This window comes from Scyliorhinus canicula, chromosome 10 (assembly GCF_902713615.1).
Source record: "Scyliorhinus canicula chromosome 10, sScyCan1.1, whole genome shotgun sequence".
Lineage (NCBI taxonomy): Eukaryota > Metazoa > Chordata > Chondrichthyes > Carcharhiniformes > Scyliorhinidae > Scyliorhinus > Scyliorhinus canicula.
In genome coordinates this window covers 78,146,733-78,162,853 of record NC_052155.1, presented here as the reverse complement: position 1 = coordinate 78,162,853, position 16,121 = coordinate 78,146,733, and the positions used below count along the sequence as shown (strand labels likewise).

The 16,121-nt window shown below is 46.4% G+C and overlaps 1 protein-coding gene across 1 annotated transcript in view; it reads right to left on the bottom strand.

Moving 5' to 3' along the window:
• Positions 1-8,587, bottom strand: part of LOC119972470 (rho-associated protein kinase 1-like) — a 286,367-nt gene extending 277,780 nt beyond the window's left edge. The window contains 1 exon segment of the mRNA XM_038809214.1: positions 7,700-8,587. Within this exon segment, the coding sequence (XP_038665142.1) occupies positions 7,700-7,792 (93 nt within the window). The 5' untranslated portion in view covers positions 7,793-8,587.
• Between the last annotated feature and the right edge of the window lie 7,534 nt (positions 8,588-16,121).

The following is a 16,121-nucleotide window of genomic DNA, read 5'->3' as shown; positions in this document are numbered from 1 at the left end:
CCAAGGCCCTCAGTCGGTCGCCCGTCCTGGGCTTCCTTGCGGGGGCTCTATGTGCCCCATCCAACTCCAGGGCTTGAGGGAAGGCCTCCGGTCCCATCAGCGCCTCGAGCATACCCGTCACGTATGCGCCCACATCCGACCCCTCGCAGCCCTCGGGAAGGCCAATGATCCTCAAATTCTGCCTCCTGGCTCTGTTCCCCAGCTTTTCAAGCTGCTCCTGCATCCTCCTCTGTCGGGCGTTCAGCTCCTCCACTTCGTGCTCCAGCTCCGTTACCGTGCCCGCCTGGCTGGAAAGCTTTGCCTCGACCTCCCTGAGCGCCTTCCCTTGGACCACCTGTATCTCGACCATTCGGTCCATCACCGCTCTCATCGGGTCCAGCGTGTCCCCCCTCAGTTCGGTGAAGCAGTTCCTGAAGAACTCCATCTGTTGTTCCCTTGGCCAGTGAGCCTCCGCTCCCCGGTCCCTGCCGTCCGCCATGCTTGGCTGGGTCTGGGGTCCCCGCTGCTCCCACTTCGATCCTTGCAACTCCACTCGACCACTTCTAGTCCAGCTGCCCATGCCCCGGAGAGGAAGCCTCTTCCCTATCGTCTCCTCCACCGATTCAGGTTCCCAGGTCCCGAAAAAGTCAGTTGAAAAAGGTCAGTTTGCCCATCGCGGGCGGGAGCGATCCGACCTGCGACCTGCCTCCTCGAGGGCGCCACCCGAACTCCCCTGCTACCTTTCTTAAACAGCAGTACCACATTAGCTATTCACCTGTAGCCAATGAGGATATAAACATGTCAGTCAAGGCCCCAGCAATTTCCTCCCTTGCTTTCCTCAGTATTCTGGGGTAAATCCCATCCAGCCCAGGAGACTTATCTGCCTTAATATCTTTTAAAAGACCCAATACCTCCTCCTTTTCGATGTTAACATGATCCAGATTGTCCACACATCCCACCCAAGAATCATCTTCCACAAAGTCCCTTTCTTTGGCGAGCACTAATTTCGTGCCTCGCCTATTTCCTCTGGTTCAATACATAGACTCCCCCCACTATCCTTAAGTGGTTCAATCCTTTCCCTGGCCACCCTCCTGCTTTTTACATATGAATAAAAAGCTTTGGGATTCACTTTAATGCTACTTGCCATGGGCTTTTCATGACCCCCTCCTAGTCTCCTTTTTCTTTTTGATAAGGTTCACAATATCCCTCGTTATCCAAGGCTCCCTAAACATCCCATACTTATCCTTCGTTCTCTCAGGAATGAGACTTTCCTGAATCCTAATTAACTATCGCTGAAAGGACTCCCACATGTCCGATGTTGATTTACTATCCAACAGCCACAACCAATCCAAATTCTTCAATTCCTGTCGAATGTTATCGTAATTTGCCTTTTCCCAGTTTAGCACCTTAACATGAGGGTTACCGTCATTCCTGCCCAAAAGTACCCTAAAACGAATTCCGCTCACTACTCCCAAAATGTTCCCCAAATGAAATCTTAACCACCTGTCCAGGCCCCAATGCCAGATCCAATACTGCCCCTCCCCTAGTTGGACTATCTACATATTGCATCAAGAAGGCTTCTTGGATACAGCTTACAAACTCTGCCCCATCCAAGCCCCTAGCACTAGGTGAGTGCCAGTCAATACAGGGGAAATTAAAACCCCTACCACAACAACCTTGTTACTTTTGCACCTATCCAAAACCTCTCTAACTATCCGCTCCTCTATCTCTCGTTGGCTGTTGGGGGGCCTGTAATAAACGCCCAACATTGTGATTGCCCCCTTCCTGTTCCTGAGCTCACCCAGATTGCCTCATTGTATAAGCCCTCCAAGGTGTCCTTCCGCAGTGCGGCTATAATATTCTCCTTAACCAGTAATGTTACTCCCTGCCCCTTTTATATCCCCTCTATTTCTCGTAAAGCATCTATATCCTCCAACGTTCAGCTGCCAATCCTGCCCTTCTTTCAACATGTTTCTGTGGTAGCCACAACATCATAATTCCAAGTACTAATAAGTGCTCTAAATTCATAGATTATCATAGAATTTACAGTGCAGAAGGAGGCCATTCAGCCCATCGAGTCTGCACCGGCTCTTGGAAAGAGCACCCTACCCAAGGTCAACAACTCCACCCTATCCCCATAACCTAGTAACCCCACCCAACACTAAGGGCAATTTTGGACTCCAAGGGCAATTTATCATGGCCAATCCACCTAACCTGCACATCTTTGGACAGTGGGAGGAAACGGGAGCACCCGGAGGAAACCCACGCAGACACGGGGAGGATGTGCAGACTCCGCACAGACAGTGACCCAAGCCGGAATCGAACCTGGGACCCTGGAGCTGTGAAGCGATTGTGCTATCCACAATGCTACCATGCTGCCTTACCTGTTATACGTCTGGCATTGAAACAAATACACTTCAAACCACTGCATTTGAGCAGACAGGGTGATGTTGTTCTGTTATTTTTATTTTCTATTTCCCCTTCAGTTATTACACCTTCTAAGCTAGGGCCCTGGTTCCCACCCCTCTGCCATACTAGTTTAAATCCTCCCAAGTGACTCTAGCAAACCTCCCAGCCAGGATATTGGGGTCCCTCCAGTTTAGATTCAACCTGTCCTTCTTATACAGGTCAAACCTGGCCCAGAAGAGATCCCAGTGGTCCAGAAATCTGAAATCCTCCCTCCTACACCACCAGTTTAGCCACGTATTTAGCTGCACTCTGTTCCTATTTCTAGTGTCACTGGCACATGGAATAATCCTGAGATTACAGCCCTAGAGGTCCTGATTTTTAGTTTAGCAAGATAGTCGGGGTGGATATCAGTCCGGACCCTATAGTAGCAATCTTTGGGGTCTCAGAGGAGCCGGAGATGTTGGATGAGAAGGGGCCAATGTCGTGGCCTTCACATCTCAGGGTGGCACGGTGGTTAACACTGCTATCTCACAGCGCCAGGGACCCAGGTTCAAATCCGGCTTTGAGTCACTATCTGTGTGGAGATTGTACGTTCTCCCCATGTGTCACCGGAAAGTTCGGGAAGACCTTTTTTTGCGAAATTCCACACCTGCATATATCTGAAGCCCATACTTCATCCCAAACTCCTCCAAGCTTGCAAACCGCCCCTCCAAAAAAAACTGATCCTTCATCTCTTTTACCGCTTTCTCCTCCCATCCCCGGAACCTCACATACATCCTCCCTGGCTCAAATCCATGATTCCCTCTTATTGGCATCACCCTTAAACCAGTCCTCAACTTTGAAGGGTTGTTGGAATTGCCCCCAAATTTTCAGCGTGGCTACCACCACAGGATTACCCGAGTACTTCCCCAGGGTGAATGGTAGCAGCGTCATTGCCAGTGCCCACAACACCAACCCTTTACAAGAACCCGCCTCCATCTGCACCCATAAAGCCTCTGTCGCTACTCCAGCCCTGCATGACCTTCTCTGCATTCGCCGTCCAGTAATAGTGTGACAAGTTCCGAAGGGTCAAACCCTCCGACTGCCGCCCTCTTTGGAGCACCACCTTCCTTATCCTGGCTACCTTCCCTGCCACACAAATGACAAGACCAGCCTGTCAACTCCTCGAAAGAATGACTTTGGTAAAAAGACCGGCAGACACAGGATCAGAAACAGGAACTTTGGCAAAATGTTCATTTTTACTGCATGTACCCGACCTGTCAGCAACAAGGGGAAACTATCCCATCTCACCAAGTCCTCATCTACCCTCCCCACCAAGCTTGTGAAATTAAGCTTCCAAAATGGTGCCCAGTCCCTCGCCACCTGCACCCCCAAATATCCAAAATGCATTGTTGTGGAATGGCAACCTTCCCACTCCTGCCCCTGCACCTGGAAAAGACACCGTAAAATATTCACTTCCCTAAATCTAACCTATACGCTGAAAACGCTCCAAATTTCCTCAGCAACCCCATTATGTCCCTCACCGACATGCCCGGGTCTGAGATGTACAGTAGCAGATTATCCACGTACAGAGACACCCTATGCTCCAACCCCCTTCCTAAGTCCGAACCCCTCAGCACAATGGCCAAGGGCTCAATCACCAACGTGAACAGAAGAGGGGACATGGGATATCCCTGCCTCATTCCCGGAATGGTGGAAAGTACCCCAAATTTGTATCATTCGTCCGCACACACGCTGTTGGGTCCTTGTATAACAGTTTCACCCATGCCACAAACCTAGGCCCAATCCCAAATTTGGAATAAAATATCTTAAAAACAAAACTATCCAAGCAGAGCTTCATAGTGCTACCACATCCAGTCAGAATGAATAACTCTATCATAGCATCTTCAGCTAAATGCACCAAGTGAACAACTCTATTTGGCCTCCTTCAAAAATTCACATTTTATAGGTGCCAATATTCAGCTAACTCAGTTCTCAACATGGCATTAAGAAGTGGCCAAGTGCACTGGGCACAGTAAAGACTTTGGTCTCCAGTGACAGTCTGGTTGAAGGTGTGTGCACCATTTATAGCCATTTCGCTGCTTAAGCTGTTCCAAAGCAAGTATTAACTGATGTTATAAAAATTGCTAAAGATGAGCCCACTCTAGTGAATTACCACCCTATCACCCTTATCCTAGTTATAATAGAGTAATGAAAGGAGTCATCAATGCCCATCTGAAATGCATGTTTCCATATGTACACTGACATCCAGCTCTATCTCACTATCACCTACCACTCTTAACCCCTCCACTCAATCATCAGATTGCTTGCCCAACATCCAGTATGGGTTGGGTAAGAATTTTCCAATTAAATATTGCGAAGACCAAAGCCAGTGTTGTGTCAACATCGGTGTCATACCTAGCCCGTAAATGAACTTCCAACCACACATCCCCGCCATCACCAGGGCTGCCTATTTCCATCTTTGCAACACTGCCAGGCTATACTTCTGTACCAGTTCATTTACTGTTGAAACTCAAATTCATGCCTTTGTTTTCTCTAGAATTGAGTATTCCAACACACTTCTTGTTTACCTTACACATTCGGCCCTCCATGAACTTTGTTGCCCAGTCCGAACTTGCACAAACCCTGTTTACCCATCATCCCCGTGTTCACTTACTTACACTGGCTGCAAATTAATATATACATATGAACATATGAATTAGGAGCAGGAGTGGGTCTTTCAGCATCCCTCCCCCACCCCCCCCCCCCCCCCCCCCCCCCCCCCCCCCCCCCCCCACCCCCCCCCCCCACCCCCCCCCCCCCCCCCACCCCCACCCCCCCCGCCCCCACACCCCCCCCCACCCCAAAGCCCTGATCCATCATTCAACAAGATCATTGCTAATCTGATTGCGGCCTCAACTCTACTTTCCTACATACCCCCTACAACCTTCAACTCCCTTGTCAATCAAGAATCTAACACAGCCTTGAATCTATTCAATGACCCTGCCCCCACTGTTCTCACAGAATTCCACAGGCTAATGACCCTAAAAGGAAAAAAAAAACAACTGCTTGATTTTTTAAATATCTTCCTCCTTTTCAAATCCCTCTATAGTCTCACACATCCTCTTCCTCCAATCCTACAATCCTGTGAGATTTCTGTCTTTCTCCAATTCTAGCCTTATCATTTCAATCACTTCCCCATTGGAAGCTGTGCCTTCAGCTGCCAAGGCCTTAAACTTGAGAAATTCTTCCCCAAACCACACTCCCTCACTTTTCTCCTTTAAGAAACTTCTTAAAATGTATTTGTGACCAGGTTTTTGGTCATCTGCCTAATATCTTTATATGGCTCTGTGTTAAATTTTATTTTGCAATGCTTCTGAGAAGTGCCATGGTACACTTTTATGTTAAAAGTACCACATACATACAAGTTGTTTTTGTTGTAGCAAACAACTGTGATTCATGGTTATTAGAAATGTATCAAGAAAACGCCAGCCTAAAGCAGAATCTGGACACTATCCAGACTTGGGTTGACCAAAATTAGCACTACATTACATAAAAGGCAATAACCACTTGCAACTAAAAAAGCTCAGCTACCTCCCCAATCTTCAATTGCAATGCCATTACCAAGTCCTCTAACAACATACTGGAAGTCACCAATTACCTGAAGTATAACTACATCAGGCATAAGTAACACAATGACTAAGAGGCACTACAGAAGCAGAATATCCTGTGATCACAGTCACCTCCCAAATTCTCAGACCTCTCCACCATCTATAAAGGCACACATCATACAAAAGGTATATAAAACCTTCCACAATCTTTGTGCATCCCAACATGTTTTACAGACAATTAAGTACTTTTTGAAGCGTTGTCACTGTTATAATACAGGAAACATAACAGGAAGCTCCAACAAACAAAATGTGATAATAACCAGATAATTGTTTGTGATGTTGAAGGATAGTGCCATAGGATCTTTTACTTTCACCCAAAGGGCAGATGGAGTTTCGCGTTAACCAAAATGTACTATGCGGATGATTCAATTTCTTCCAAAAGGTGGCACGCCAACACTACTCCTCAGTACTGCACTGTTAGTCCACATTGTGTGCAAGTCTCTGGAATGGCATTTGAACTCACAACCTTCTGACTCCGAGGCAAGAATATGATGAAAGAGCCATGGCTGGTACCGATAACGTATGATGTAATGCTCATGACTTCACTGAATAAATGCATATTCAAGACATTCAATAATATTCAAAGAAATTCAATAATATTCACAGAGCAATCTGCTTACTAGCACTTCAGCCACTGGACTCAATATCAGTCCTTTCCACGAAGGTGTACCACAGCTGTAGTATGCATACATAGCACAACTTGCCAAACTTATTGCCAGCTCTCCAATTGTCTCCCAGCTCGGCAATAATTCACAATAAAAAGGATAAGGGAAGTAAATATCATAAGAAACACCATTATTGTAGTGTTAATGTAAGCCTACTTGCGACAATCAAGATTATTTATTTAATTTATTATTATTATCTCAAAGTTACACAACACCCTTGTTTGTCTACATTCCCACACTGTCATTAGGTCAAAATCCTGGAAAACGTTTCCTGACATAACTGGTGACAGACGTACCATACAAACATTTGCGCATCACACTTTGGAAGAATTAAAAAAGGGTTTTTCACTGGAAGAATTAAAAATGGGTTTTCACTGAGATGCAACATTGTGAAAATGTTAAGAATATTTTGATCGCTCTTGTTCCAAGTGTACTCTAGAAGACTACTTTAGTTAACAAGAACTCTAGCTATCAATTTTAAATGACACACCTGATAAATTTCATTCCTGATTTGTCAGGAGCATCAGAAACAATTTAATACAATAACAATTTGGATGTACAACCTGAATTATATCGGCAACATTTGTAGCAACATGAGCCTTACACAGAAGGAATAAGAACATATTGCAACCAATATTCTGTACTGATTTAGATATCAATAGTGATGATTCAAATCATGTCACTATGATTTACTGGTTCAAACTTAGCTGATTTTTCAACTGAGCAACTAAATTATTTTCATGTGTTATTAAGCAACAAGCATTATTATACATTGTAAAACCACTCAGAAAAGGTCTAATTGAGAGTACATTCAATATACCAGTTTATTTTTACAGAACCATAAATTCAACAGATTTGATCAGATTGAAACTCTGATCTCACAAATTATATCTGTGGAAAGGGGAAGAACACAATTTGAGCATCTTGCCTTGAAACATGAAGATCACATCTAAGCCTCTGGTCAACTTGATTTGAGCATCAAAAACCCCCACTTACCAGTAAACATTCACTATTCACTTCGCACTTGGGATCTTTTAACATCACCTCGATCTTTTCAAACCGAGCCTCCAAACTTTCTCCAGATGACATTGTGTCCACGTTGTTTTATAAAGCTTCGTCCCAATTAAAAAGTAAACAAAATCGTTACAAAATAAGCACTTCCGAAGTCTCTGTCAACCTCTTCACGAGTATCCAACACGGGATAGATGTACTTAAAGATCGATTCCAACGGCTTCACAGCATAATTTCACCCAACAGGTTTTTTTTTCCAATCGGAACCATAAAAACTTTCATGGAGCTTCTGCGAATTATCTGTCGCATTTTTTTTAAGAAAAACTTTTCAAGTTCCTCCTCAAAGTCTCAACAGGGGCAGTGCCTCGTTTACAAAAAAATGTACTGAAAATATATTTACTTATTAATATATATATATAATAGATAGATTCGTCAACTCGGTATTTTAAAACTGTAGAAATGTGTAATTTTGTTTAAAATTACAGTTGATTTTGAAGAAAGCACCTTGCCAAGCCTCAGTCAGAGGCCTGAACAGCTCATCTGGTCCCTTGACAGCTTCAGCTCAAGAAAACGAACTTCTGCAAATATTTCTTCACAGCGGATAACACGGCGCGCGTTTAACATCCTGTGTCCCCATCGCTTCACATAAAACTCATTTCGCAAAGAAGCAGCTGGCCCGAGAGCCCCCCGACGAGACTTTGCTTTTAAAAAAAAACACCGATTGTTATCCTCCGGCTTCTTTCTCAAAGGCGGCAGAAATGTAGAGCAATTTTTTTTTCTCTTCCTGAAAATGTACCCGTCAAATGCAACTTTCTTTTCCTGATCAACATGTCCGCCTTCCTGTTCAAACACTCAGAGGAAGCCGGCCCGAAGCCACTGCGCACGCGCCATGGAGGCCTTACCTCACAGTGCGGCGGGCAAGCCTTGACAGCCACTGCCTCTGTCAGGGCCCTGATAAAGTTAAAAGCAGAAAGTGTTGCCTAGTCAGTAAATATGAAGGGGTGCTGACTGGAGACTTTGAGTTTTGTACAGCGTTTTAGGAAGGAGAGCCGAATGGGAGGTCAAAAAGGCGGCTTTTCAGAGGTTTTGTTTTTTAACAAGGTGGAGAGGGAGGAGGTGGGAGCTCAAGACTGAAGCAGCTGAAAGCTTTGTCAACAATGTGGGTGCTAGAGAAAAGGGTGGGCACGTAGAGAAAGGGTTAGAGTCGGGGAATCGACCATTCAGGAAGGGACATGGTGCCGGAGAAGACTGCAAAGGTGAGGAGGGAGAGAGAGAGGGAGGGAGGGAGGGGGTGGCAGGGCAAAGTAATCAAGGGATTTTAAATCAAATGCAAAGATTTTGAAATCAATATTGCTGGGGAGGATGGAAGCAATGAAGTGAGAGTGGGGAACAGAAAGCAGAATTTTGAATTTTGGGATTCACGGAAATTGTGAGGCTGCCAAGTGAAGTATCAAAGTATTCAAATATGAATTGACAAACATATGGATTTCTGAGACTGAAATTGATGTGGACAGTGTTACAGAAGTGGAAGAAAGCAGCATTATGTAGAATAGGATATGGGGGTTAAAAATCAGCTCGAGATAGGACAGCATGTCAAGATAGCAGACAGTCAGATTCTGCCTGAATATTGGTATTGGGTCTGTTGTAAGGAAATTGATTTTATGACAGGGCTGAAGACAATGTTGTTGCTGTTCCTGATGTTGAGTTGGAGAAAGATGGGTCAGATGTGTTTACCTCTGAAATACTATCCCATACAAAAGCGATAGGGATAAAAACGGTGTGTGTTCACCAAACCTTGGTTGCAAAGAAGAATCTTAAAGTGCACTTGACACGTTAAATCTGTTTCTCTCTCCATGGATACCTCCAGATCTGCTGTGATTTTTAAAAAATCATTTGTGGGATGTGTGCATCGCTGGATGGGCCAGAATGTATTGTCCATCCTAAAACTGAGTGGCTTACATAGATACATAGAAGATAGGAGCCTTTTGAGCCTGCTCTCCTCATATAACAGTCCCGCCATCCCTGGTATTAGTCTGGTAAGCCTTCGCTGCACTCCCTCGAGAGCAAGAACATCCTTTCTCAGAGAAGGAGATCAAATGAGGCTTTGGGTCTGGAGTCACATGTAGGCTAGACTGGGTAAGGATAGCTGATTCCTTCCCTAAAGGACATTAGTGAACCAGATGGGTGTTTAACGACAACCTACAATGTTCCATGATCATCAGTAGACTTTCACTTCCAGATATTTTTATTGAATTAAAATGCTACGGTGGCGCAGAGATTAGCACTACTGCCTAGGCACTGAGGTCCCGGATCCGATCTTGGCCCCGCATCACTGTCTGTGTGGAAATTGCACATTCTCCCCTCGTGGGTTTCGCCCCCACAACCCAAAGATGTGTAGGGTAGGTGGATTGGCCACGCTAAATTGACCCTGAATTGGGAATAAATAATTGTGTACTCTAAATTTTTTTTAATGAATTCATATTTCACCATCTGCCGTGGCAAGATTTGAAACCAGGTCCACAGAGCATTACTCTAGGTCTGTGAATTACTAGTCCAGTAACTATTTCAACATTTTCTGTTTTCATTCCAAAAATCAATTTAATTTGTTTGGATTAACAGCCACTGTTAACATTTCTATAATAATTTATACAGCACAGAGAATTTGATTTGCCCATTGTGCCGATACTGGCGCTCTGAAAGAACTATCAATTAGCCCCTTGCCCTTGCTTTTTCCCATTGCCATTTGTTTTCCTTTTTAACGAGAGTACTTCAGTACTAGAGTTCAATTCCGTTTTGGTAGTAACTATTGAATCTACTTCCACCACTTTTACAGGAAGTGCATTCGAGGTCATAACGCATTAAGTAAAAATAAATTATTGATTTTCCCGGATTCCTTGGACAATTAATCATTTGCTATGATCTCAGTATGGAGCAGTAATGTTTTTGTTTTGTTATTTGGAAATCCAAAAACCCATGTATTTATTTTTTTTAAAATATTTTTATTCTCCTTTTCCACATTTTCATCCAAATTTAAACCCACCAATAATCAACGGTAACAAATGCAATGTCAATCCCCTGATCAACAATTATTTCCTCCCATCAACCCCAAACAACCCTCGACGTTTTAAATACAAACATCAAAGAAAAGAAATCAGGAATCCACCATCCACCCATACATAGTCACCAAAAACATACACAGTCCAAAGCAGCCCCCCACCCCAAACCCCTGCCTTAATTTTCGACGCCATCCAATTTTTGAAAGTGCATAATCAACAAAGCCCATGAATTGTAGAACCCTCCTTCCCCTCAAGTCAAATTTCACCTTCTCAAATGTTAAACACTCCAACAGATCCCCCCGCCACACCAGGGCACAGGGTGGAGAAACTGACCTACACCCCAACAGGATTTGCCTTTGGGCGGTCAGCGAGACGAAGGCTAAATATCTGCCTCCGCACCCGCTTCCAACCCTGGCCAATCCGATACTCCGAATGTAGCCTCGCGAGGACCTGGCTTAAGCCTCACATGTACCACCTTCGAAATTACCCTGAACACCTCCTCCAATACCCAGCTTTGGATAGGACCAAAACATGAACGTGGTTTGTGCCCCCCCACCACACAACGTTCACAAACATCTTCTACCCTCTCAAAGAGTCGGCTCATCCTTGCCTTTGTGAGGTGCACCCTATACACCATCTTCAGCTGTATCAGCCCCAACCTCTCACATGAAGTTGAAGCATTCCCCTTCCGGAGCACCTCACACCACAACCCCTCCTCTCTGCACTCTCCCAATTCTTCCTCCCACTTTGTCTTAATCCCCTCCAGCGGTGCCTTCTCTTCTCCCAGAATCACCCCATAATCGGCAACACCACCCCCTTCTCCATTCCCCCTGTCGTCAGCATCTCTTCCAATAGTGCGGTGACCGGTGCCACCGGTAAGCTCTGTATCTTCTTCTCAGTGAAATCTCGGACCTGCATATACCGAAACATTTCCCCCTGCCCCAACCCATATTTCGCCCCAGCTCCTTCAATCCCGCAAACCGGCCCCCTAAAAACAAATCCTTTAATGCCCTGACTCCTTTCTCCTCCCAGCTCCGAAAATTCCCATCCCACTTCCCTAGCTCAAATCTGTGATTCCCCCAAATCGGCATTTCCCTTGACCCCACCCCCAGCCTAAAGTGCTGGCGCAACTGCCTCCAGATTTTCAACATCGCTACAACTACCGGGCTCCCTGAATATTTCCCTGGGGCCATCGGGGGTGGCACTGTTGCCAAAAGCCTCAGCCCCAACCTCCTACACAGACTGTCCTCCATTCTTACCCACTGTGAGTCTCCCCTCTAACCCAGCCCCTCACTTTCTCCGCATTCGCCGCCCAGTAATAATATAGTAAATATGGAAGACTCAACTTCCTCTGACTTCCATTCTCTCTGCAGCAGCACCTTCCTAATCCTAGCCACCTTCCCCCCATCATACAAACGAGGTAATGATCTTTTCAACCTCCTTGAAAAATGCCTTATGCAGGAGGATCGTCAGGCACTGAAAACTAAACAAGAAACGTGGCAAAACGTTAATTTTAATTACCTGGTCCCGACCTGCCAGCGACAGAGGGAGACCATGCCACCTTGCCCGGTCCGCTTTCACCCTTCCCACCAGACTAGTAATGTTATACCTACGGAGCCCCCCCCACAATCCCATGCCACCTCCACCCCCAGATATCTAAAGTGAGTCTTTGCCCTAAGGAATAGTAGCCCCCCTCCACCCCTGGCCGAGACACCACAAAATATTCACTTTTATCTAAATTTAGTTTATATCCCGAAAAAGATCCAAACACTTGAAGTAGCTACAATATGTCCCCCATTGACACACTCGGTGCTGATCCATACACAAGTCGTCTGCATACAAAGATACCCTATGCTCTATACCCCCCCCCCCCCCACACTATCTCTTTGCACACCTCCAAACTCCTCAACGCGATGGCCAACGGCTCAGTCGCAAGCGCGAACAACAGGGGGAACATAGGACATCCCTGCCTGGTCCCACGTTCCAGAGCAAAGTATCCAAATTCATGTTATTCATCCGGACACTCGCCTTCAGCTCCCTGCACTGCAGCCTTACCCAATCTACAAATAGTGGCCCAGTCCAAACCGCCCCAGAGCCACCATCAAGTACCCCTACTCTACTCAGTCAAACCCTTCTCGCCATCCAATGCCACAACCACTTCTGTCTCCTTCCCCTCCGCCGGTGCCTTAACCACCTTGCTAATAAAATAAAAAGAGCTGCCTCCCCTTCACAAACCCCATCTGATCTTCCCCTATCACTTTCGGGAGGCACAACTCCAACCTACCCGCCAATACCTTCGCCAACACCTTTGCGTCTACATTCAAAAGTGATATGGGCCTAAAAGACCCAAATTCTGTCGGATCCTTAATCTTCTTGTGCAACAGGGAGATCAATGCCTGCCCTAAAGTTTGTGGCAACGCCCCCTTCCCTATCGCCTCCTCAAACATCCCCACCAACAGTGGCGCCAACTTATCTTTAAATTTCTTGTAATACTCCACCGGAAACCCATCTGGCCCTGCTACCTTCCCTGACTGCATCCTCTCAATCACAACTTTTATCACCTGCCCCACTATCGTTCCCACCAATATGGCCCTGTCCCCCTCTCCCAACCTCGGGTATTCCAAACCATCCAGGAATTCCTGCATCTAGGGCAGCATGTGGTGCAATGGTTAGCACTGGGACTGCGGCATTTAGGACCCGGGTTCGAATCCTGGCCCGGGTCACTGCCCGTGTGGAGTATGCACATTCTCCTCAGGTCTGCGTGGGTTTCACCCCCACAGCCCAAAGATGTGCAGCGTAGGGGGATTGGCCCACTAAATTGCCCCTTAATTGGAAAAAAAACAATTGGGTACTCTAAATTTTTTTTTAAAATCCCAAAAAAAGGAATTCCTGCATCTCCCGATCCTTTCTCTATTAACCTTTCTCAGGTGGTTCCGACCTATACAATCTGTCGTAAAACTCCTTAAACACACTATTAATATGATCCGGAGCCACCACCAATTTCCCTACCGTATCCCGCACCTGAACAATTTCCCTCGCCGCTGCCTCCCTCCGAAGTTGACCTGCCAGAATGCATACTCTCCATACTCGTAGACCGTTCCCCGCCGCCCGCTTCAATTGGTGCACCGCCTTCCTTGTGGACAGCCGGTCAAAACTCACCTGCAACTCCTTCCTCTTTTCCAACAGTGTTGGATCCACGTCCTCTGCATACCTCCTATCCACTTCCAACATCTTATCTATTAACCTTTGCCGTTCCACTATCTCCTCCTTATCCACCTTTGCCTTAAACGATATCACCTCCCCCCTCACCACAGCCTTCAAAGCTTCCCATACCAGCGTCTGCGAGACCTCATTAAACTGCACATATTCCTCAATCAATTTTCCAATCTTATCACAAAACACTCGATCTCCCAACAGCCCCACATCCAACCTCCACCCTGCCTCTGCACTATTCCTTTCTCTAACACCATATCAACCCAGAGTGGTGCATGGTCCGATATCGCAAATGCCGAATCTTCCGAACCCTTGACCCCGGCCAACAGCGACTTCCCCACCACAAAGAAATCTATCCGCGAATAGGCCTTATAAACTGAAGAGAAGAAAGAATACTCCCGCTCCCCTGGGTGCAAGAACACCCCCCCACCCCCTGCCCACCGCCTATCCACCATGATCATAATTTCGGGCCCTACCCACTGAGCCTGAACTGTCCCTCTCCATTGTTGATATCAAACCCCATCCTTCCCTCCCAGAATTACCCCCTGCACTCGTTCGCGAAGAAACCCCATCCAGTGCCAATCTCCTCCCCTCCCTTTTCTCACCTCAGCCCAATGAAACCTTCTCACCAGGCTCCAATGTCCGCAGCCCCTCTCCCCATAACACCTCGATTCACTAGCCGACTTAAGTTAGCTAGTGTGAAGGCCCCTGCTCAGGCCTTTCCTCCCCTCTCGCCCAGTCCCAGGAAAATAAAACAATCAAATATATACTTCTCATTTAAAAAAGTCACAATAAAGAACAGGAACAAAAATCTTTAACTTCCATAACAGCATGAAGTAAGAACATTATTCAAAGCTACAAAGAATAGCAACAAAAAACTTTAACTTCTATAACAGCATGATGTTAGAACATTATAAAAACTTTTAACCTCTATAACAATATGAAATAGGAACATTATTCAAAATTACATATACATTTTCTCCCACTCTTTACTTCCATCCCAAACTTCTTCCTTCACAAATGCCACCGCCAACTGCACCGTCTCAAAATAAAAGTCTCTGGAGTTGTAGGTCACCCCTAGCTTTGCTTGATACACCATTGCAAACCGCACTCGACTGTCGTACAAAGCCGCCTTCACTCGATCGAAAGCCGCTCGCCGTCAAGTGCTGATAGATACGAACCTTAGCAATAGCCCACTGCACCTCCTGCTCCTTCTTTGCTCAGTTCAATACCTTCTTTGTCATGCGATATCTGTGAAAACAGATAATCACTGCCTTTGGAAGTTCATTTAATTTAGGCTTAGGCCTCAGCAACCGATGAGCTTGATGTACCATCAATTGGACTCGAGTTGTGAAGAAGTTCCATATATTAGGCTTTAATCAACTAGTTGTGTGCCCGACAGTCGACTTACAGAAAAAGGCCGACTGCCGGGTCCTACGGGTTCTTATACCCTGCCTCGTAGGCGGGACTACTTGCCTCTCAGCCAATGGGTGAACAGTCACATGACTAGCCTCAACCAATCAGCAGAGAGGCACATGACCGACCTGAGCCAATGGGCAGCGAGTGCTCTGCACCAATGGCAGATAGGTACCATAAACCTCCTAGTTATACCACCACATTCAGCCCTTGTGGAGAAAGAAGCCGAGGGGGGGGCAGGAGTAAGAAGGGGGCTGTTGGACTGGTGGTATGACTAGAGAGAACGAGGTGTATTGAGGTAATTGGCGGCTGCCCACTGGCGCACGATGACTGTGCAGATACAAGAATGGCAATGAACAGTACATAATTAGAAAAAAACGAAAAAACATGTGCAACTTGTACATTGGAACTCTGAATGACACAAGGAGTCCGATAAACGTCCAGTGGAACATCAGATTGACGCGATCAGTCTGTCGGGCGCCCTTGATGTTCTGCTGGACCGTCGCAGCGGTGCCGGTGACGTCGGGCTGGTGGCCGTCCTTGACTCCGGGAGCGGCGGTCATGATCCTGATCCTGTGTCCATACCCCTGGCCGGTGCTAGTGAAGCTCTGGCCGGGGGCGCCATGGGGGGGGGGGGGGGGGGGGGGGTGTTGATGTGGGGGGTTGGGGCCGCATGCGGGTGCCAGGTCTCGAAGGGAGACCGTGTCCTGCCGACCATCGGG